General features: G+C 37.0%; 3 protein-coding genes across 4 annotated transcripts in view; all 3 read right to left on the reverse strand.

Moving 5' to 3' along the window:
* Window positions 1–242: 242 nt before the first annotated feature.
* LOC149415348 (uncharacterized) overlaps window positions 243–24,776 on the reverse strand; it is a 35,150-nt gene continuing 10,616 nt past the window's right edge. For both annotated transcript variants that reach the window (XM_089642554.1, XM_089642555.1), the window contains one exon: window positions 243–1,090. In XM_089642554.1, the coding sequence (XP_089498680.1) occupies window positions 383–1,090 (708 nt within the window). In that variant the 3' untranslated portion in view covers window positions 243–382. The remainder of the gene's footprint in view (window positions 1,091–24,776) is intronic.
* Window positions 11,918–18,287, reverse strand: LOC149415349 (uncharacterized). The gene is made up of 4 exons (XM_089642821.1): window positions 17,232–18,287; window positions 16,825–16,859; window positions 16,173–16,635; window positions 11,918–13,379 (listed from the first exon to the last, which is right to left on the reverse strand). Exons 1-4 carry the CDS (start codon window positions 17,589–17,591, stop codon window positions 12,885–12,887), a joined length of 1,353 nt encoding a protein of 450 aa, XP_089498947.1. The 5' UTR covers window positions 17,592–18,287; the 3' UTR covers window positions 11,918–12,884.
* LOC149415350 (uncharacterized) lies at window positions 20,082–22,826 on the reverse strand. Its single transcript, XM_089642552.1, has 2 exons — window positions 22,412–22,826; window positions 20,082–21,403 (listed from the first exon to the last, which is right to left on the reverse strand). The coding sequence occupies exons 1-2, from the start codon at window positions 22,751–22,753 to the stop codon at window positions 20,936–20,938; spliced, it is 810 nt and encodes a 269-aa protein (XP_089498678.1). The 5' UTR covers window positions 22,754–22,826; the 3' UTR covers window positions 20,082–20,935.

Here is a 24,776-nt window from a genome sequence, read left to right on the forward strand (position 1 = left end):
TTGATCATAAAAATATAGTTGCAATTTGCAAGCATATTGTTCTCAACTCCAATATTTTGGTCACATCAGACCGTTCATAGTAAGGAAGACTGACCTGATATTAGGTAATCTCGGATAGGAGGGAGCATCAGAAGAAATAGAAAATGAGGATAGGTACTTTAATAAAAATCATTCAGACATTAAAATGGACTAAAATTGGTATAAAAAAAACTAATATTAACTTATATAAATTTTTATGGCACAGAATCGACGACTAATTAAAATATTTTAGATATTTTTAGACACTTTTCATCAAAAATAAACTATGGTTCTGCTACTGAGAGCTCTATTGTAGCTTCACGTTAAAATAGAGATAGCAGCGGTATGTCTCGATACAACTATTCTATAGAATGGTTAATTCCTTATAGTCACTCGAATCATCTGGAGACAGAGATCCCGAATCCAGCAAACGATTATCCATCACTAAATGACTAATCGGAGGTAAGGAAGGCAGTGTGTGGCGAGATGGCAGAACCTGACAAGGTGATTCAAGGATATTAAAAGACTGTTCAACGTGAGGCAGAATCTCGCACGGTTTCACATCACAGGGAAGAATATCACGAGGTTTTACAACCTGAGAAAGAATTTCGCAATGTGTCACTTTAGATTCAGCACATTGCAACTGTTCAATAACTTTGTCTTTATCAATATGATTCTCTAGTACAGGTAAAGGTGGAGACGACTGACTTGATTGGCTAGAAGAAATTTCTATACAAGTCACTGGACTAACGTTTAGTCCAGAAGTCTCAGTGCTAGAGGGTTTTTGCGGAGGGGTTTTGATCTCTGATTGCCTACTCAGTTGAAACATCATGCCTTTGAACAACGCCTGGTTGATCAGGTTTTCTGCAAACAGTCTCTGGTCGTGGTACATCTTCCTCAGCTTCGATGCAACAGTAACGCCAATTGAATGGATTTCATCTCCGTTGCAGGGGGCGACCGTTTGTTGGGCGGCTGCCAGAGGGTCTGGAATTGGTTTTGGTGGGGTCTGTTTCCGTTTCCCGATCATCCTAGACTTGAGCCAAGATGGCGTCATCGTTGGGTCTAAAATATCCTGGAAATAATAAATATATTAGACGATAATTTGTAAAGCGTGTGCTGTAATTAGGTCTTGTTTACAGAAAGAATTTTCTACCAGCTAAACTACTGTACTTCAAGTAGCTTGTAGGCATGAGCGTAGGCACAAAAATAATAAATGGGTTACAAAATGTTGTTAACCCTTTCAGACCGTGTGTATACTTGAAAATACATACAATTCAGAATTTTATTTTAATAAATTGGCAATAAAAATTAGCTGTTTTCTTTTTCCAATTGCTGGTATAGCTGGTTTTACACGCTATTTTTTACTGAATTTTAGCTACTAGTTCAGGCGGTAGCCATTTTTTATGTATTGAATGCAGGTTCTTGTGTTTAAACTAAAAGAATCTTTTTTCACGATTTTTTTGTTTTTGTTTTGAAAGTATTTAATTTTTATTAAAAAAAAAATTAAATGAATCAAATGATCTATTTTCGTACACAGAGTAAGATTTGTAATTTTAAGTGAAAAAAACACTTTGAGACCTAAAGTTCAAATTCAAGATACAAATGAAAAATAGCAATAACTTACAAACTATTTTTTTCCAAATAACTACCAATTGTCATCAAGCATCAAAATATAATCTACCGCTGCCAGTTTGAATTCAGGTCTGAAAGGGTTAAAGACACCAAAAATGCAGAATGAAGAAGGAATCCCCCCGGAGAAACATTCAACACAAGTAAAAATATGAAAAATGAACTACGAATATATTTATTTGTGATTCATTGCAAAATTGTTTTCACCACTGTCTTATTGGATATCAGGAATAATCTGACTCAATAAAACGTATTTCAGCAAAAATACAGCAATTTTTACAATTAAAATGTTTGCTTTACTTTAATACATCTATTTTAAATGTCTTTGATATATTTTTTTTTTGTTTTGACTCAGGATTGCTCCTTCCTCCCCAGGAACTGGAGTCGAAAACTCTACCAACCTCGCAAAATGCTGATCGAAGACCGACATTTATTTCGTATATTAACTGCTGTAATGTCATCCGATTTCAGAGAAATGCGTACATATCCGAATGTGTGTACGTTATTGCCATCAAAAATTGATAGAATGCATTGTCATCAAGAACGAGCCTATCTGCCGAGTTCAGCTCCATCAGATGTCGGGAAGTGGGTTTAATTAGGCTTCCATGATTTGCATTCATTCATCACGGAAAACAAAAGTGAAATTCGATTACATGTGAACATAGACCTCGTCCTATTCCGCCTTTTGCAAGAGAAAAATATATTAATTTAGGAGTGTGTGTGATTTGATAAGGGACTATTAATCATGATAATAAACGCTTGCAGTAAATTGTAGTAAAGTATTTAAATGGTTATTAGATTGGTAGCAGCGCCCATCCTCTTTAGCCAATTGATAAATGATCAAATGAATGAGTACTTTTTTGGTAATGCAACCGAGTGTCAGTGAAGACTTGGGTTAGTGAAAGAATTTACCAATATTCTAGATACCTGGAAGAATTGTAAGAATCTGTCCGAAGAAATGTGTCTGTTGACCACTGTAAATGTTGAGCAAGTGAGTGTCCCAGTATAAGCAACAAGAGGCTAAAATGATCCTAGTAACTAATATAAATGGAGAAAATTAATTAATGGGGGTACTGCAATTCATTCTCCGCTAAGTTACGTGTGTAAAATAATTGAAAGAATTACACCTACTGTCCAGTCAGCGTTTGCAAAACCTTCTCGATAGTAAAGGACACTCAATTCAAATTCACCGCGCACAAGTGCCAATATGTGAATGTTGTAGCGCTAACATTGTAAATTAGTATTCCTAAACGAATACCTTCCAGACGCATTGTATTGTCCATTATCAACGTTCAATCAGTACAAACTGTTCAACGCATTCTGTACCGGCCTTTATGCGTGTGAGACATGGTGTCACTACCGAACTTGCTCGATGGAACGACCCCGAATCCAATATAATGACGCCTGTAGAATGATATTTGGATACAGAAGATACAGCAGGACATCGTCTATGTTCCGATTTGCCGGTCTGATGAGACACCAGGTCACTGGAGCCAGGATGCGGCTAATGGCCTCCGCCAACACGGTGGTGACCGCAGCATACCAGCACCAAGCGCCACTCCTGAGTGAGCGCTGGGCCCAAGCTCACTCAAGACCACGCCCTGCATAGTTCTCCTTAATTACTAATTTATTTTTCTTTATTTTTTTTTTTTTTTCGCATATCGTCCCTTAGCTAACAACACCGCATAAGTCATTTTTACCAACTTTACAGGAGACGAAAAAAACTGTTTATTTTAAAAACTCGGTGGATTTTTTCTGTTATTACTTAATAAATACCCTAGTTAGAGGTTAAGAAATAATTATTTATACTTACTTTGACAATTTACTTTATTTTAACTTTTATTTTATGACTTGAGCTGTGTTGACTGATATTTTATTAGATTTAGGCGGTGTTGCTTGCGGAAATGTTAGGGAATAAGGTATTAAAGACGATTTACAAAGAAAAGTTTTTATCAAGAAATATTTCAAAAATAATTAACAATCGTTATAAATAGGTATTTATAACCTAAATCTTAAGAATAACATTGTTGAGATCAATTGCTTAAAGTTATTTGGTGACACACGAACCTTTAGAGCGTACCTAAGTGCAATTATTATTATTATTTTTTTATTTTACCATGAAAATATTTAAAACATAGTCTTCAATAAACTCCAACTAAACAAGATATAATAGTAATAAAATTATAAAAATAAATAAATATACTCGAAATCTCTAGTCTAATAGTTAGTTGCAGTCTTTAGCGATTGCTGTGCGGAAGGTCATCATAAAAAGAGTGGCAACTAGATGGTAATACACTTTTTAGGTCTTACAAATCTTTATACTTCCGATTTGTAATTGGTATTCTAGCTGCATACAATTTCTGCAGGTGATTTATTTGTTTAATGCTGTTAATTGGCGTGGGACGATGTGGTAACGGCTGAAGCTCGTCATCAAAACCAATTTTTTACCAAATTGTGCTATTTGGTCTGTATTCTAGCATACGTACATCTGTGACGACTGGGTCACCTGCTTTTTTACAAGGCCGTATATATTTATAAATTAATTCTTTCGAAAAGTCGGTAAAAAAGGTATAGTCCAAATAACGAGCTTCGTAAGTCATAGGATCACTCCTAGCGGTTTTAGTAATAGCCATGTATTGTTGTGGAAGGTAAATTTCTTTACCTTTTAATTTAAACTCTATTGCACTGTGTACGGAATCACATTCCATGTGGGTATGGCCTTTTACCAGGTACTTTTGAGTAATTACAATATTTTTTTTTCAATCGCTAAACGTAATAAAGCATTGCTTAAGGTATCATAGCGATTTTGAGCACAACAGCCATCGGAATATAAAATCACAGGCAATAATTTCTGGCTCAAAACTTTCTCTAGATAGTCTACTAAGCATGAAGCAAAAACAAAGGCTTCAAGTGTGCTATTTGACTCATCGAACCAATAACACATTACTTCTTTAGTTGCTAAATTGTATAATGTAAAATTATGGATTCATAATTTAGTTTTATAATAAATTGCATTAGCTTGAAGATACGGAGCCAATTTTACCGATTCAACATCCTGTGTGAATACATGACAAGCTCCGGACTGTGCAATATCTTTGTCAGTATCTTTCTCTCTCCTGGCTCGATCTTTCTTCAAAACATGCTGTGCGTATTCTTCATCCGTAATGTTTCCAGTTTTATGACTGCAACAATCGTTACATTGATCTTTCTTCGGGTAGAATAGGCTCAGATTGAGTTTCAAAAATAATTTGTCGAATAATTTACGACCAAGGCATTCTCTACCCTCTAACTCACAATTCTCTTGATATGTGTGGTAGAGCTGTGTCATGTTCGAGAAAATTGGTTCTAAGTATTCTCGTGATGTTTTAGCACGACAGTAATGCGACGGCATATTTGGAAGACCTGCTAAAAACTTTTCAACATATTTGTGGTCTTCAATTTTCTCTGGATTTCTGCGGTTACTGGTTGAAGTAGACAAATTTGGAGGCATGGCACAGTCTGTTTTTGTCAGCCAATATCTTATAAACGAATCTTTAATGCCAAGAGTGGCCAAGAACATTTTTTTAAAGACTTGGTGACGTACATTATCAATCTTGAAAACGTAAGTTCGACTATCAGTTCTTTTGGATGATTTCTGGATTTTTTGTAATTTTCTTTGGTACTTTATTAACATGAGAAGTTATAAATGATCTTTGCTGCTCCCAGTTCATGTTCTTCCAGAAATTTTCAAATAAATATTGCCGCTTTTGTTCGTTATGTTGTCACATGATCTGAGTTTAGATTTCTTGCAAAACACCATCATCACCTGAACTCCATGAATCATTTTCTTCTCCATCCATAGTGTATTTCAATTATTGAGCTTCCTCAAAGAAATAAAATACATTTTGAAACACCGCCCAAGTTAAAAAAGCTGGTTAGTAAACACCGCTTAAGTAAATGAAGATATTCAATAATGATTTCTTTCTATATGAATATTATGTGATAATCAATAAACATTACTGTATTATATAGCTTACCTCTTAATCTTCTATTAAAACATCTTGCAAAGACCTTTCAGCGATAAAACTCACATAAAAATATAATAATCACGGAGCGCGAAGTACTCTTACGAGAAATGTATGACAGACTAACGACTTGTGCGGTGTTGAGAGGCTAACCGACTTGCGCGCTGTTACTACTTTTTGAATGAAGGCTTCTAATTGACTGAAATCTATATCATGTGACCAATGGTTAGACGCGCAATGAGCAGCTCTATCTATCGGCATTAAAATGTGAAAACCGCCAATTTTCGACTTGAGCGGTGTTGTAAGCTATGGGACGATATCTATTGTACAAAAATATGTACCTATACCTATCTATATGGTACGTGTGGGATTGAACTAAACTCCCCACTAAAAAAATATTATTATAATTAGTTATACACGGTGTCCGGAAACTCGTAGTACAAGCGGGAAACTGGAGAATCTACACCACATGGGGAACCCAAAAAAACATAAAGTTTTTTGATTTGAGCATTTTCAAAAAAAAAAAAAAACAAAAAAAAATATTTTTCGGCTATTTTAGGGTTAAAGTTTTTTCTGGTGTTTAGGGTTGAATAACAGATGTTTTAACCCTGCAGAGCAGAAATATTTTATGATTACACCGGGTTAAATGAAGGGTGATTTCAAAATAATGCTTCAAATCCGAGTTTCTTCATTTGTTTTACTTTCAAATAGTTTTAATTAGTTGGGTACTTTGATCTTCAGTAATAATTTATAAGAATTTGATTAAAAAAAAAAAAAAAAAATCAACTTCAAACTCGATTTAATCGATAACGAAAGCTCAAATAAAAAAAAATATACTACAAAATCGACTCCAAATGTGATGTAGATTCACCAGTTTCCCGCTTGTACTACGAGTTTCCGGACACCCTGTATATCTGCATTATCTGCACTGATGCAACTATCTATTTTTTTATTTTTTTTTATATTTACTCCACACAGGAGGCCCTGAAGAAAATAATTTCCCTCAGGGCCTATGTCATCTTTGGGGATGCTGTGTGGAGGGTCTTTTTGTGGAGAGGAAGGAGTGAACATGGGTCTTGAAGAGTCCCATGTTGTAGGAGGGAGGAAACACAGAGGCCGGCAGTTCGTTCCACAGCCGAGCTGTTGAACTTAAGAACGAATCGTAGAAGCGACCCGTTCTCATGTGACAAGTGTCAACTGTGTACAAATGTTGGGCGCGCGTTTGGCGTGTATCCCGACTACGCACCGGTGCCGAAGGGATCAATGACGCTAGTTCTTCAGAGCATCTTCCATTGTAATACCGATAGAACAAGGACAGCATACCTACCTGACGCCTGTGCTCTAAAGATTGCAGTCCGTTTGTTAAGATTGGGGAATCTATCAAACGGACCGCCCGTTTCTGCACAGAGTCAAGGGTTTTTTTCAGGTATTTTGGGGCTCCAGACCAGAGATGGCTGCCAAATTCGACAGTAGGGCGCACTTGCGATTTGTACAGGGTGAGCAGTTGTGTACTATTAAAGTATCTGCGGGCCCTGTACAGTACGCCCAGCTTCTGAGAGGCCAACTTTACTCTAGCTTCGATGGAGCCCCCGTACCTGAGCTGGTCACTTATAGTTACACCAATCATATCAATGGAAGGCCTGTTCGGAAGATTGCTTCCGTTGAAGGAGACTAGATTATCATTTGGATCCCTTTTAGACGTAATCAGACAGGATTGGGTCTTTGAAACATTAAATTCGACGAGATTATTTTTACCCCAGGAGGAAATACTCTCGAGATAACCGTCCATTCTCTGCTTCAAAGCCCTCCGAGCCGTTGGAGTTTGTGTGCCCTTTGGGGGCTTGTCAAACAAAAAGCTATCATGAACTGTACTGTCATCCGCGTAACAATGAATCGGTGCACATGTCAAAAGGTCATTGATGTGCAACAAAAACAAAGTCGGAGACAGAACCGATCCCTGTGGGACGCCAGCATTTATGGAGTGCGAGGAAGAGGTGAAACCGTCAGCAACCGCCTGAATCGACCTATCCCTTAAAAAGTCAGCAATCCACGTACACAGGGATGCGGGAAGTCCGTAAGAATGCAATTTGTTGACAAGTCCTCGGTGCCAGACCCGGTCAAAGGCCTTGGATATGTCTAGTGCGACCGTTTGGGTCTCACCGTGACGTTCCAGGCACCGCCCCCAAACATGCGTCACATACGCGAGAAGATCACCGCACGAGCGGTTCCGCCGGAATCCGTATTGACGGTCGTTGATAATTTTGTTCTTCTCGAGGTATGTGAGCAGTTTGTCGTTGATCACACGTTCCATCACTTTGGACAGAACTGATGTGATCGCTATGGGGCGGTAGTTGGCCGGGTTGGAGCGGTCACCTTTCTTGGGAATAGGGTGAATTACCGCTTTTTTCCAACCAGAGGGCACAGTGCCACACTTCAGGGACATTTTGAAGAGCTTTGTCAAAACTAATCTATGGTTCCAACTAGTGATTGTGTGTCTGCCCGTGTAAGCCCGTCGTCCCACGGGTCGGTAAGCAATCGCCACAACCGAGTGCTGTAAGACCCTGCACAGAAAATTAAATTCACTGTAACGCATAACGGTCTGAAAAATAATGCAAATTTATTCAAAATCTCTCCAAATTATTCGTATTCCTTGTAAAAACCTGATTGTATAGGCCATTAACGAATGATAGGTATCCCGATAAAATTTAAGCAAAATAACATGTAACGATAAAAGTCCCAACATTTTTGCATGTCTTCATCATTTATTATTAACACAAAAGCAGGTGGATATTCAGATATTATTACGAATCTACCAACACTTTATCAGGAAGCGGCTTGCAGTCCCGTTTTTAGCAGGATGACTAATAATTTGAAGAGGTTTTTCAATAAATCAGCATTAGAGTCACGTGGGGTAACCGTGCGCAATTTTTACATTGGGATTTTTGTATTAAAAAGCTTTAGGTATTTTACTCAATTTTTTTGTTTATTAATATGAACGATTATTAAGGCATCTCAAACAACCATAAAAACCTCATATGGTTCATAAATCAAACAGTTATATAAAAAAGTTTACATGCATGTCGATTGCGTACACTTACCCCGTGTGCGGGGTAAGTATACGCATACCGTAGGGTAAGTGTTCGCACCGCGAAGAGTTACCCCCCATTGCAATTATCACACTTAAATTGCCCCTTATCGTAGTCTGTGCAGTTCTCATGCCACCATGCTTTACGCGCAATACATTCTATCCAATCTTCTGTTGTTGGATCTCGATATTTCTCCTTGCATTGTGGGCAAAAATAGTCCTTAGAAGCCTGTTTTTGTGCTCTCTTTAAACAGTTATGCACGCTGGAATCTCCCGCCTTACGCTTTGTGGTGATTCTTTGTGGTGTAACTTTCTTGAAAAGAGGTGGTCGTCCGATTTCCATGGTTTTAACTATTGGTTTTCGGAAAATTTTTGCATCTGCATCTCTCTGCTTCTGCTGAAGTTTCTTTTTATAAGGACTTTATTTTTCAGTTTGCGTAAAACCGCCAAACTTGAACTACGTTAAACCCAATAGCTCTCGCAATACTTGTGGGAGTAGTCTGTCTTAAATCTAAAACAGGGTTACGTTTTAGAAATCCATACACCCAATCCTTGCAAGCCGTTTTTTTAATGTTGTCAAATCTGTTCTCGATCTTGTTTATTTCAGCATACTCGTAAACAAATTTTCTCATTGTCTGCATAGTCAGGCCGTAGAACATTTCGTCAGTTTTTTTACAATAATCAACGATTTCGGCCTGAAAATAAATGAATAATTATCAGATCGTCATTTCACAAAAAAATGACATCTGCACGATAAATTAAGTACCTATTTATCTATAAATCTACCTCTTTATCTGGTGTAAAAGTCGGACGATATCTCTCCATTGAAGTTGCTATTAATTTTTAGTTTTAGGCGTTTACGCAGAGTGGCTTCACTGATCCCAACAATATCTGCAGCAGCCCGCTGACTCTTCCCCTCTATCACAAGCCTTTTTGCAGTTTCAATCTGCTCTTGAGTGCAAACTGACCTCTCTGGATTCTTTCTCACGTACACACGCGGCATATTTCACTGTAAAAATATAACGAGAGTTGAAATATTATGCTATAAAATCAATTTTATCTATCGGGGTAAGTGTTCGCACTCATCCAACTGCGAACGCTTACCCCAGCACACTTACCCCATCACACCAAAATTTAATAAACTTTGAAAATCAGATAAGTGGTTATCTTTATTAGAATTATCACTTTGCACCCGTCTAACTAACAATATTTCACTAAAAATTATCATAGACCACGTCGCTCTGACACAGCTGGTTACACAATAGCACACATCGGTAACGGAGATGAAAAATTTAAGAAAAGCACGAAAAAAAGTAATTTACCTACCAGTTTTAATTGACAAATCAGCATCCACTGTACACATTTCCCTCTTCGGCGCGATCCAGAACGCTACTGAATTAAGGAACGCGCGGGCGCTTAACAGGCACAATCTTGTCGGAAACATCACTGCGAACACTTACACTCCGCGTACGGTTACCCCACGTGACTCTACTGATCTTTCTCCGTGAATGCACTCGGATTTGCTCAAAGCAGTGACTTTTGAGTATGACGGGTGCTAATTTTGCAAAATTCGACATTAATGATGTCGTTTAATCCAAAACGATTTTTTATTTTTTTTCGAATTTTCTGTATGAATATTTTCAGGAAATTTCAGTTTGGCAGTGCGCTGCACCGATTTAACTAACTAACTAACCATCACGCCGTTTCCCCGCAGGGGTAGGCAGAGAGAACGGACCGCCAAACAACTCGGTCTTGGCACACACTCCTTGCCTCATTCACATTCATACATAGTCTCATACATCCTCTTCTACTGTTCTGACTCTTGACATAGCCCGACTCAAGTATCTGATTTCCCCGATTGTCGATCTAATTGTCACCGATTTCCTGAAAATATTCACACAAAATCCGAATTTAAAAAAAAAATAAAAATTCGACATCTACATAAATAACGCATTAGCTCTAACTAGTATCATTTTCAAAATTGAAACTGATTTGTGTGAAGCATTCAGACAAGCAAAAAATTAAACGTGAAAACTTTAACGGAAATTTATTTTCCAAATTAGAACTGATTTGTAAAGAATTTAAACCATCCCGTGATTTTTCACTATCACTATCTACTAATAATTATTATACAAGTTGGTACCACAAACAAAAAATAAATTTTTCTCCATCAGGTAAATAACACCTACTTTATTATACAGCATTAACTTTTATCCTTCACACCTTATTACTATGGATAACACAACGCAGGCTCCATTTGACAAGGCCGCGGAACGCAGGCCTTTTCACATCACAAGGCAAGGACTAAAATATAAATAAGATCCTACCTAGTATAAGAATTTTCTCTTCGTCCTTGGCTTACTAAGTAGGCACTAAACTAAAACTAAATAAAATAGTACCTGCCGTACATGTTATTTAACGATTTTAATTAGGTACTAAAAATATTGACGTTTCGAGTTTTCGAAAGCACACTCACGGATCTCTGCATTAAAACCCCGTAGTACGCGTTCAAAGATGGTTTGAAAGGGAGATATGTAAATGCGGGTTCCATGATAACTCAACACAGTGACAATTCAACACACTTTTAAAAAATGATATAAAGTCATTAGAAACGATGAAAAAAATATAATTTACTAACCTAACCTAACCTAACTTAACCTAACCTAACCTACTTAACCCAGTTAATAAAGTTTTTGTTTCATCACTTTCCATTACTTTATATGTATAACTTTTTAAAGATGTGATGAATTATCATTGTGATGATTTATCCGGTCACCGTAAATATGAATAGCGCTGATATTAAAAAATCGATAATATTTAATAAAACACAACTCGTTTGAAATAGATGAATAATCTCTCGACAAATGCTTTAGTTGCATTTAGAGATACACTATGAGTTTTTTCATGCCTATAACATGTTCAATAACAGAAAAAAAATGTTTTTAATCATTTTTGGAGCTTACTTTGCGATGTTTTTCTATCGTGGGAATTAATATAATTAATGTTTCGTCATAACAAATGTATAGATATTATCTTAAAAAATAAAATATTTTTTTTGGAACTTAAAAAGGAGTTTACGAGAAACTTGTTATAAATCGGTAGAAATTGCGTATAAGAAATGGCTTAAAGTGAAAGGTTATCTGACAAAAATCACTGCTAATAAATAACACAGTTAAATAAATAATTTTAAAAACGAATGTAATAATAATAATACATGTTTTAGTATCTTCCTTTTTTGTAACGAACAGAGATAATGATATCCTCACTGGAGATTCAGGATTTCATTTACATATTGTTAAAATTTATTTGTATGGATAATATGAAGTAATTAAAAACATATCATGTTGTATTTTTTCTGAAATAATTATACATTATGTTACATGGTGTGGTTTCGGTTTCAGTCTGTATTTGGTGTCAGTATATTTTAAATTTTTGAACTCCCTGCGTTTTGTATCCAGCTTCTTATTTGAGATTTAAGTGTTATAATATTGTTGCGAGTTTTGAATGAGTGAGTTTTATGAGTTATGGGTATTATTTATTTGAAAATAGGTATTCTCACTCATGTTATTTATTATTAGGTTCAAACATATACAGCACGTAGAATCAACTAAAAAATATTTGTGCAGTGGTTTAACTGCAGTAAAAGGGGACTGCGGGAGGCTGTACCAAACTATTTGAACCAATTTAAACCACGGTGTGCAGAAATACATACAAATTTTCGCTCTTAAAATGATTTACCTGTACCCACTACTTATTATAATCATTGCATACTTTAATTTCTTAGTTTGACGCCAAGATTGTTAAAAAAAATCTATATAGAACAAATCAAGGAAAGATAAATACAAAAAAAGTAGTACAAAAAGACAAAGCACTTCCTGGCTTCGAAATCTATATGCTGGTACAAGTGAAGTTCCGACGAGAGATTCCGGGCGGCAGCCTGCAGGACGAAGATTTCCAATCTCCGATAGGTGAGGGCATCAGAAGAAGAAGACGAAAGTAAAAGAGTGAAAAATACTTGTTCAGCGTCTTGCTACCAAAGCTCATCGTAAATTGATTGGCTACAAAATGCCTTCTTTTTGGTCGAGAATTTTCAATGATCTTTCTTTCGGCTACCATTCATATCAATTTAGCATTTTTTTAAACTTTGTTTAATCTTCTGACGAACTACCATCAGGTGATCCTGAAGAGATCTTTCTTTTGATAGTAGTTCTTGGAATTGAACCTCCACCTTCTCTATCAATTATTGAACTGTGCGGTTTTTGCTTCTGTGACCTCTCCTGGCTACGTCCTGACTTCGTCTTGGGGAGATAATATCCTGGTGGAAATTCCGTAGTCCGAATCTCTGACAATTCCGTCAGCTGGAATAGAAGTCCTTTGTAAAGCGCCTGGTTGATTATATTCTCCGCAAATAGCTTCTGGTCGTACGACATCTTTCGTAATTTTGCTTCTACAGTTATCCCTATTGCTGTGTATTCGTCGTCTTTTTCTCTTTTTTCGTCGTCTTTTTGAGATTCTGGTGAGTCTTTATCGGATGAACTACTTGCAGGTTTAGAAGGCAGTGGAGACATTTCGATCTTTCTATGTTTGTGTGCGAGCATTTTGGACGTGGACCAGGGGGAGACGTCTCGCCAAGTACTGGTATCCTGCAAAAAATGGGGAATTTAAAAAAGATACAATTTTAAGATCATTGGCATAATTTATCGAAGGGATAGAAAATAGAATACGCCGCCAAATTCACGAATAAAAATTAACAATTCGAAAACACATTTTAAATCGTTATAGAAAATTTATTCATCAACATAAAAATAAAATAAAAATACCTTCTCCATCGTATTTTTTAAGAAGAATATATTATTTTTTTTTAAAGTGAAAATGGCCTATTTATGATAAAATGTGAAATTGTTTATTCTGAAATTAAAAGATGGGATCAATAAAAATGACCGAATTTAATTAAGTCTCTGCAGCTCAACTGGTTAGATGATCAGGGTTTGAGTACCAATGGCGACCGTTATCTTTTTGTATTATCTGTGTCTTATTCTATTTTAATATTTTCACTAAGAATCTGAATGGCGTGTTGTTATAACTTCTCATTTTACAATATACCAAACATCAAGCCTATGAAACCTACGAAAATACCTTGAAAGGATATGGTAACTAATTTAGAAGTTATTTCTCGATAATAGGCCCGACTGGATCGGATCGTGTGTAGGTATCTTTATATAACAATAATAGATTAGCCCTCTCATAATTATTTATCATAATACAAAAATAAAACCACTCATAATACAACTCCCCGTCGAATTCCGATGCCTCGCTTCGAAAGCCTAGATATAAATGAAAGTTCCCTATAATATAAAACACAATTATGTTATCGCCATTGATGTAAATTTAGCCTATAGTTATCGCTCAATAGCAAACCTGAAAGGCATCGCTTTACAAGAACTTAACAACGTGACTTGATGTAAACTTTTAAAAATGCATGCGAAACCAGCGAAGATCGTTCATTTTGTGGCAAAAGTGTTGTCGTAATTTGTTGCGTGACGTAATTGTTTTGCTAGAAATAAATGTGGAAGACAAATTTGCTCCGTGCAGACCAACAAAAGGTAAAAAGCAATGCTTCTTCCGATCTTTCGACTGCATGATAATGCACTTTATTTTTGATAAATATTTTTGGTTTCGGTGTTAATTTAAAGGATCCCTCGCCCCGTCTAGATAATTCTTGGTCGATTTGTGTAGACAAGACCTCCGACCAAATTATTATTATTCTATTGTCGGCCGGTCGGAATAATTATAATTCGGTTGGCGGTACGTTCTGCAAGTCGGATCGTGTGGAGGGCCTTTCAGTTGCTCCAGGCTGCAGCCCGCAGGGTGATGATTGCCCTGATGACAGCCAACCTCCGATAGGTTAGGATACCATAAAGGTAGTTAGGGGCACACGGCGAATATGTATAATATGTAAATATAAGTGGGAGTCTTCAGTATATATAGATTATATCATTATGTTCTAGCTACACTCGGAAGCTATACAATAATTTAATGTAGTGGAAGAGAAAACTGGAAGATAAGTAAGTGGAAGAGGGGAGATAACTTACAAAATATGATCAAGAAGTATAATCTAGGTCACCCCCACGTGTATTGTACCAAAACCTCCTAGATCACAAGGCAACACAACTTGTGTGGAATTTAACAAAAAATTTCGTTTAATTTTTTTTCAATTAATCTTATTTATCAAAACATCTTAAAATGTTTTAGTTAATTTAAAAAAGAAACAAAAATACATTTTTGAAGGTTCTCATACAAGTTAGGAGGCTGATTTGATTCAGTGTCCCGGCCTTTTGATCTAGGAGGTTTTGATCAAACATGATGTCCTGTAGCGAGAATTTGGGGAATACTGCATAACCAGGAACACTCAAAAAAACTTTATTTTTCGATCATAGCATTTTTTTAAGGTTTAAAAAACCTTTGGAACCGGGTCTACGCTTCGATTCATTTTAAAACCTTTGGAACCGGGTCTACGCTTCGATTCATTTTAAAAGACATACCGCCGATAATAAACCCCTAAGAGGGATTTTTTTCAAATTTAACCAAAAAAATCCAACTTAGGACTCCATTTACTCAGAAACGAAAACTCAAATGAAAAAAAGTTATAGGTATCATAAAATCGACTCAAAATGTGATGCAGATTCACCAGTTTTCCGCTTGTACTACAAATTTTCATACACCGTGTATATTTAATTATATTACTCGTGTGTGAGAACTGCATGAGATTGTATGGCAAGCGATTTCGTATTAAGTATATTTGTATATTATGTATATCCCTCAACTGTAACGGCCTCCCTACTTTCAACACATTTCTTCAGTTTTCTATGTTTTCTGTGTGTTTCAAATACGCTATATACATCTTATTTTTTTGATTTTACGTAAAAACAAATCCTGTTTCAGAAACCACATAAAATGAGCTTTCCGGTGTATGCATTTAAAATAAACATTACTATTTATAAATAATAAAATTTTAATATAAAACGTGTAAAATGTCGCAAAGAAAGCTAGCCACATTTTTACTCCAATCATAGAAAAATTGAGAGAACTCGATAGTTCTAAAACATATTCGTTTTGTTTGGGGAAAAAAATAATTTCTGAAGTTAAACCGATTGTTACTATATCGGGGCGAAATATGAACTATTCATTTTGGCTATTTTTATTATTTTATTATTATTTATTTCCAGAATAAATAATTGAGACAAACAAAATACCTTACTAACGTCAAAAATTACGTATTTCAGCACGATAGAAAAATAAAATAAAATACTTTTATAAAATACGGACGCCCGGTCATATATGACCCTAAAACGCTGGAGAGGTTAAGATAAATAAATTATAAAATATATTATTCATAATGGCATTTTAAAATAAACTATTAATAAAATATGACTCACCACCTCTGGTCCTTCTCCGAGAGGGTCTTCGTCACCATCAGCCAGTCCTCTGACGAATCTGAACGCATTCCAAAATCTCCATCTCGGTGTTATAACATCCTCTGCAGCATCAGTTGTCCTGCTTTTATCCAATTTTCTCTTTTCTCTACGGTACGAGGCGAACAAAGAGTCTATCTTCCGCTTGCAGATTTCGGGATGAACTTTAACTTCCGTAGATATCTCATTCCAGGCATTAGCTTTCAGTTTTCTATCGTGGTACCCGCGAGCTTTTGTATCCCAAAGTATTGGAAATTTCTTGTAAATGTTGAGAAGCACAAGCGTCTCTTCGTGTGAGAAATCCATTCTTTTCCAAGTGTTGGTCATAGATATCTGTTCGATTATATTCTCAAGCGAATTTAGTTGTAGATCAGGGAATTGAACAATTAATGTTTCGGCACAGGTCTGCGGCCCGTACGGACCCGTACTATCGGCACGACGTCACAGCCCGAACTGCCCGTGAACATTCCCGAACTTACCCGAACGTACCCGAGCAATGCCGAAGCATTCGAAAACAGAATGCTCGGTGTTCACAAGAATATTGTACGTGCGTCCACGAGCCGTAGCTCGGAAAAAAATAATTGAAAGCACCATTTTAATGTGAAAAATGACATACCTATGTTCAGGTCTGGAGAAATTTAAGGTTCTCAACTAAAAATATCATCAAGTATGCATTCATGACATAAAAATGTAATTTTGTCACCATTTAAATAGATTAAATTGAGTTTTCAACAAGCAGAGATCAAATTGAAAGATGTTTCTATTAGGGTGGGTACCAAACTCTGCCTGTCGAAAAAAACCTGTTCCGAAAAAGGAACACAATTTCTAAAATGAAAAAATTGACGTCAGTTTTTTTAATGACAACTGCACGAAGCCACTGGAACTTTGGCGTATGCAATATCCCTAATTGAAGTATGTTGTGAGGCTAAGAGGTGTGGGGTGGGAAAGGAGATAAGGGATATAAAGATTTGTAAAGTAGATATGTGTACAAAAACAGAGTTTTCACTTTATAGTTGAGATTACCTGTTCTGGAGCTGTTCCTAAGGGGTCTTCGTCATCATCTTCAAGCCCTCTCAAGAATTTGAAAGCGTTCCAATACCGCCATTTTGGATCATAGATATCTTGAGGCTTTCCAGAAGATCTACTCTTGATAATTTTTATCTTTTCTCTCCTGCAGGATGATACTAGGGACTTCATCTTTCTCTTGCAGACCTCAGGGTGGATGGAAGACTCAGCAGCAATGATCTTCCAAGCCTCTTCCTTGGTCTCTCTGTTGTGGTACCCTCTCACGTGGGGATTCCACAAGATGCCATGCTTTTTGAAAGCGCATATCAAACGCATAGACTCCGTGTAAGTCAGATCCATATTTGTATCGTCATCCATGTTTGAAAATTGAACGTTTGCCGCCAAAAATAAACAAATTGTAGTATGTACACTGTTGTGTACCTTGTCTTGTTTTAAAAACAGTTTACGAAAGATGGAAAGGATTTAATCATTCGTAATATATGTCATTGGTCACATGTCATGGTGTGGACCAACATATATATGTATATATATAATGTTTATGGTTTTATCGATATGGATGGCGATAATATTGGATTCCACGTGTCTTGGGACAGAGCAACCAACACCATTATAGTTATTTTCTATTAGAAACCGGTTCCCGCAAAGTTTATACGTTTGTTCAATGTCATGAATGAAGCGGGGCGGGTTAAAAAAAAACCAAGAGAAAATTAGCCGATTCAACTCAATGCACCTGCGTCCACACTACATGAGAATTTTTTACATTTAAACTGAGACATATTTAATTACTTTTGCTAACTTAGCATTATTCTGTTAACAAAAATGCGATTCGTGGATAATTTTTGGCATTCTTGAATATATTGTGTCCATCACTAATGTCGATTACTTTGCAAGCAATGGAAGGTATTTTACATTTTGTTCAACGATTGGAACAAAATTCAAACTGCGAACGATCCCGGTTAGAGGACTGCGAGAAACTGAGTTGCCGCGCACCAAATACCCATCCATGGCTAAATGCGACGCTTCTATCGCCGCAGAGACGTGCTTTTGTCTCCCTCTCAAGCGTAGCTGGCGAACGAGCGAGACAGAGACGCCGATATTTCTGCGCTCGCATTTCACTAGTATAAGCTGTTTGCGGGTGTGTGCGTTGTGGACAGACGCTCAAACTTGCGTTAAAAATTAGGTTTCCAATATTTAAATCAACATTTTAACTAACTTTTTTTTATTTTTTCTACATTGAATGTAAAGGTCAGTATGGTCTTAAAAAGCTATAATTTAAAAAAGTTTTTAATTAAATACTTACTTCCATTTTGATGAAAGTTATTAAGTCCGTTCTACTGAATTTGGAATTGAAATAATTTTCAGTCCAGACTATAATTTTTATGTAGAAACCATTTTCGGTATAAATTTTATACAATAAATGTAAAATAACATTTTATTACTGGTAGACTAACAAAACGACTGATCGGCGTTGCCAGAGTTTCAATACACCTTTTTCTTATTCACTAAGCATTAATTGAAAAATAGGAAAAACAATATGGCGTCTTGTTTTTTCGGATATGGATGAATATCAAATCCGTGGAAATTGAAGGAAATGACTTTGAGTTCGAATTTCGAGTTTTGAATTTTGGGTCCCATAAGACTAATGGTGTTTTAATCTAGGTCAACGAATGTCATTAACCGGAGCAACATTCTGTTTTTTTTTTGCATAATATATAATGGTAATTGTAATATACTATTGAACTTTATTTTAGTTTTATAGCTTGTTCTAAATGCCTACAGGTTGACCAAATGAACTGTGCAGTCAATGGTGTCTCAACGTTAAATCTAAGGGGGTATTTCACTATCTCTGATTATGTTCTGAACAAGCACTAATCCGCGGATTAGTCATTTTTTCGTTTTCACTATATCTGAATAACGCTAACGCTCGGGTTAAAGTTAGATTTGACTAATCAGTGCTCGAACTTCACGTTAGGCGCTATTCCTCGAATCAAAGATGGCGTCAAAACATTCCGAGTTTAACAGCTGAGAAGTGAGTCGAATTTTGTTGAATGAATTTGAATGCTTGTATGATCCATCCTGAATTATTTGATTGTGTTCAAAATAAGAAACAATGTATTAATTAGACACGAATCTATCTAAAATGACCTGAAAATCAACATAACATAACCAAAAAAATGCACACTTCGCGGTGTGCGGACTGTGACGCATGACAGCCGTGGCAGTAGATGGAGTAACTGCAAACATTTTGCGATGTTGCCAGACTATTTCGAGTGTTATCTATCCGGAAGCTCGAAACAATGGTGAAACGGTCGCCGTTGAATAACGAAGTTATTCTGAACTTTAAAGCCAGCCAACGGATAGCTAGTCAGATATTTAGCCCGACATAGTGAAATACCCCCTAAGGCTACAACCGACAGTTGTTCCTCAAAAATTATGAAAAAAAATCGCATATTCATTGGATACCTTTCCTAAATAACTTTTTTTAACTCACTGTTTCTACAATTTCCATTTCCAGAAACCAAGGCATCAAATGCGTTCTATTCATCGTTGTGTGAACGTGATTACAATTCATTTTTAGGTACGGCGGTTTTTTTTGGAAACTTTCCACCAAACTTTGCAGAGCGAATACCAGTTGAAATATCGATTCTGCAGGATAATGTTGTTCGTCTCCTTTTCTCTTATTCTTCGTAAGTGAGCGGGAGCAGGATGTACTGCTCGAACTTTCCCAGTTGAGTACAAAAGTTTTACTCCCGGATGCATTTCACAAATGAAATAAAAAATAAAATAAAAAATACATGTTTTTTTAATTTTTTTAAATCGAAAATAATTTCTTCATTATTACTACGTTGTACTAAAATAATTTTACATTCTTCGTAATATATTATTCTAAATCTACGCGCTTACAAAATTTAATGTCGCTTATAATATTTTCTTATCAATAATAATAATTATCGTTGCTTTCAATCACAATGAAAAATATAACCGTCGTAATACAAAGGTAGGTAATTAATTTTATTATTGCTTCACCAATCGTTAAATTAATTGATGTTAAAATTTAACCACAACAAAGAATCCGACCATGAAGGTTACAGAAGGAGTCGGGTACGTCCTAAAAGGACATGGCACGATCGAAATCAAAAGTCGGAATAATAAACAAATGCATGAGGTTTAAGCAATGAGTGTCTGAAATCCCGATCACAGGCTAATATTTCTCCAAACTCTGAACATGTATTACGAAAAATCAAAAAAAACTTTGTATGTATGACTACGCTCCTCGTAATTCTCTACTCCTGTTCCTCGGATTGGCTGAACTTTCGTCATTCATCTGAACTTGCGAGTAGATAAAACTCTGGACCCTAGAGAGACTTTCTTGAAAACTCTCTAATCAATTTGGCTCGGTAGTTTTCGCTGTTTACGACCGAATTCTGGACCCAAGTTTGTCTGCACTCTCTCGATTTGTTTTTTTTTGTTTACTTCGAGTTTCCAGAATATTAAAGATTTACTTTCAACTCCTACAGACTTTTGTCTTGGTTTAACCAGCACCTCTGGAAACTGGAAATGTAGACGTGTTGCTATAAGCTGATTTTTTTGTGAAATCTTGCATTTGCCACTGGTTGCCTGTCAGCCACTTATTTTCATTCTGTCATTTACTTAATATGTTTAACATTGATTTGTTTTGCCTTTCGGCGTTAGTGACAATTTCACAGCAGAATTTGTTTAAACTCATCGGCCGACTCTTGTCTTGGCTGAAGTTGCACCACAACTGGGAGTGAAGGCTTGTTGCTATAAGCAGCCGTTGTTGTAAACGCATGCGTTTGCCACTGGTCTGCCTGCTGATGTTGTGGTTCTTGCTGCTGAGTATGCTGAGGCACCATCCTATGATGATGTAGAAACTCTGCTTCTGTCTGGGGAGTGAGCTGGAAAAGCATGCCTTTGTACAGTGTCTGGTTAATGATATTCTCGGCGAAGAGTCTCTGGTTCTCTTCCATCTTGCGAAGTTTGGCAGCTACAGTGATTCCGAAGGCATCGTGTTCGTCTCCATCCCGTTGAGGTTTCTGAGCTATCCATTGGTTCTCCTCCATCTTCGATGTCTCTTTGACTTTGCGACGTTTTCGAGGAGGTCTTCTGGCTGATGGGGACCATTGAGGCATCAATGGTTGTGAAAGATCCTGAAAAAAAATTGATCAAATTCAATAATAAGTTGCACCGACGTGACGTTATACACATGGATCGTCGTTTTCGTGAAAAATCATCATTATCAAATCTAAATATGTACATTTATACATAGTATCATGTAATATAATATGACTATTGTATTACTACCGATGGATCAGACAGCAATAGTATTTTACAGCGGTTTGCCAATTTAACTTTCTTCGTATAAACTCGCTTTCATAAATTATAATTGCCACTTTAATATGTTTGAGTTAACAACCATTTAGAGGAGCAATTATACATTGGAAATTTATTTTCAAATTCATATCGAGATATATAAACCAATATTGAATAAATATCAGCCAATTATTGGGCATGACCGTAGACGCGATAAAAATCGCAATAAATATATTTTTTAATCTAACCCGACATTCTTTGTAAATACCCATGATAAATTTTTCACTCTATGAAAATATAAAATAAATATGGTGTGCACACAATAATACCGAAATCAAATAAAGACATAAAAATCATTACGCCGGTGAAAATATATCCATAAATAGATTTTTTTTTTATTGTGAATACCTCACAAGAGTCCCAACTGCTCCCGTCTGGAGCCAGTGAGACTATGACATCCCCAATTGGGGGATGTTGTGAGGCTGAAGGTAAGTGGGGAAGGGAAAGAGGAGGGTGGGGAAGTACCAGGCTATTCAGATCTAGTCACTAAACACAGCTAAAGCCATTTGGAGCAACGTTTCAATTCTGAATGGTGGTCTTACACCAGGGCGATACTGGTAGTATCTTCCACTCTGAAATTGATGTTTGAGTTTAAAACTATTTGAAAGCCCGTAGTGCTACGATACGATACTATATTACGATACGATATTAGCCAATAAAAAAATGTGTTATAGGTAAATATATCTATTTTGTTTTACTATAAATAAATTTGTGCTGTCTGTTTTGTTGAGCGCCAAACGAAAAAGTACTGGAAAGAATGAGAGATAAAATGACAGTTTGCTTACCAAATTTTCGTCAAGCGCATCGGCATCATCATCCGGTACCCCCCGCAGGAACTTGAACTCCTTCCAGTAAATCCATTTCGGTTCATAAACAAACTCCGGTTCATCCATGGTCTTGCTTTTGATTATCTTGTTCTTCTCTCTCCTGCATGAAGCCAGCAAGGACTCTACCCTCCGCTTGCAGATGTCGATGGGTATCCCCACCTCAGTTTCCACCGTGCTCCAAGCTATGGCCTTCTTCTTCCTGTCTCTGTAGGACTTGGATCTGGAGTTCCATAGTATCTCCTGGCGTTTGAGCGAGCGAATCAACCGAACCGTCTGATCGCGCGACCATTCCATCGCCATGGCGCGGCGTCACTAAACACGCCAGTGTTCGTCGAACTCGCTCGAGCTCGAGATCAATGCGATACCCGAGCGGTTCCGGAGAGCAGCGAACACACCAACAGGGCGAACACGAAAATAGTTGCGTTTTAGTCCTTCGAGATGTATGGAGATAATTTTGCGAGAAGTTTCGTTTTCTCACGTACAGCGTGCAGCTAAACAACGAACAGCGCTCGGACCGATTTGTGTCAATTGGACACTACGTTCGTTTTGTAGGTGTTTTCGAATTGGTTTGTGAATTCATTCGGCGCAAATGTGCGTACCTAGACATTTTCTTGTTAAAAAAATATTAGATTTGTTCGATACAAACATCAGGTACCCACTTAAAAATAATTTCGTTGTTCTGATACCATGTGCATACCCATTATTTACTAGAGGGGTAGCGAGCCTATTCGTTTTCGAGTTTGTGCGTTTAGTTCTTCTGAACTACGAAAAGGATTTTGATAGGGTTTTCATTTAGAGAATTTCTTCCGGAATGTTTATACTTATATTACCTGCATATTAAATTTATAGAAAAATCTAGCAACGCCGGGTCCACGTAAGCTAGTTTATGATGTGATTCGAATGTCAGGCATACATTTCTACATTTGTTTTTGAGATCATGAAATATAGTGTAGTTTTATATTTTGCTTTAACCCCTATTTATTTTATTGGAGAAATCTATTATCGAAACTTTAAACAGCTCTACTGAAAACCTACAAATTTGCACAACCGGCATACGATTTATTCGGGACCGTCGATAATAATACATATGTGTATTCTCCCCAATAAAAGTGATTCAAGTGCTTGAGTATGGTAATGTCGGTATAGAATGACAAGCATGAGTTTAAATGAAGCAAGGGGCATATCCAATGAGGCAGATGTCTGGCATTCCATCTTAAAGTATTTTTACTTCCGACTATTAATATAAAACCTTGAATTTCTCCATTGCGAATTTAAACGAACTTGTTTGAACCTTATTGTTATATCTAAACCATTTTAGTGTGTGTTAGTTTGTTGCGTAAATAGAACAGAGTGAGTTCCATGTTGAATCTGTTATTTAGTGTCCTAGGTCAGTCAGCTATCCGGGTGATCTAGCAACATCTGCCAACAATGAGCGGAACAAGCCAATACAGAACTCTATAATAGTATGCATGAACTTAGCCTAAAGTCATTTCCCTTTGGTATTATATTATATTATATGGGCAAGCTCAACAACATCGATGACCTAAGCACCTCGCTCAAGTCTACTTTCCTCGATCCATTCCATAATGTATTCATAATTATATAAGCGGCTGAACACGTCCAAAACGCGGTTAATTCACACGAGAATAGCGATCGCAGCTGTTATGTTCCACATCCGCCTTGCTGTGCGGATTAGAAAGGTTTATAAATATGTGCAATTATTGTTTCACGAGTCGTGTTTATATTTTGGTACGTGCTCGGCAGTAGGCAACAAGGCATGCTCATTCTACATGCACCGGGCACCCGCCACCCGCTGCCGGTGCCGGTGACAGGCAGAAGTGCGGAGTGCGGTACGGACCTACCCATTTAGTGGACTCGCCGACTCGCTGAGGCGGCCGTCTCCAGTTTTTGTAAACAACTCAAATGTGGTAATGCTCGTACACTACGTGTAATGACGCGTGTGTGCGAGAGTACGGCCACCACTACCGTCGCGTCACGCACACATACAAGGGGGTATTCGGGCCAAGTAACATTAACGGTAAAATTTAGGCGGATTGTTCCATTCCGGCAGGCGGGAGGCGGGAGGAGCTATGGATCGGTCTGCTCTGCTGACTGCTCGCTGGGCGGCGCGCGCAGCGCATACGTGCCGCTGCCTGACGTGCTATGACGTTGCGTCTCTTCAGCGAATTAACCACCTTGCGCCTGCGTTCATAAATACTTTTTTTTATTTTGATTAATTCGAAGAAGTAGAAGAACTTTAACATTCTCAAAATGTATTGAGAGATATCATCATGATTGATGAAACATATCCATTTTGGAATGT

The sequence above is a fragment of the Hesperophylax consimilis genome, chromosome 18 (genome assembly GCF_061612785.1).
Source record: "Hesperophylax consimilis isolate HC1 chromosome 18, BYU_Hcon_1.0, whole genome shotgun sequence".
Lineage (NCBI taxonomy): Eukaryota > Metazoa > Arthropoda > Insecta > Trichoptera > Limnephilidae > Hesperophylax > Hesperophylax consimilis.

Bases quoted from the DNA above. Each gene is read 5' to 3' on its own strand.
- LOC149415349 (XM_089642821.1), bottom strand. From the start codon at position 17,591: ATGGATGACGATACAAATATGGATCTGACTTACACGGAGTCTATGCGT. The intron at 16,860-17,231 runs GTAATCTCAACT...TGATATTTTTAG, and splicing joins TAGGAACAGCTCCAGAACAG to TTGAGAACCTTAAATTTCTC. The intron at 13,380-16,172 runs GTGAGTCATATT...CATTTTTTGCAG, and splicing joins TCGGAGAAGGACCAGAGGTG to GATACCAGTACTTGGCGAGA.
- LOC149415350 (XM_089642552.1), bottom strand. From the start codon at position 22,753: ATGGCGATGGAATGGTCGCGCGATCAGACGGTTCGGTTGATTCGCTCG. The intron at 21,404-22,411 runs GTAAGCAAACTG...ATTTTTTTTCAG, and splicing joins ATGCGCTTGACGAAAATTTG to GATCTTTCACAACCATTGAT.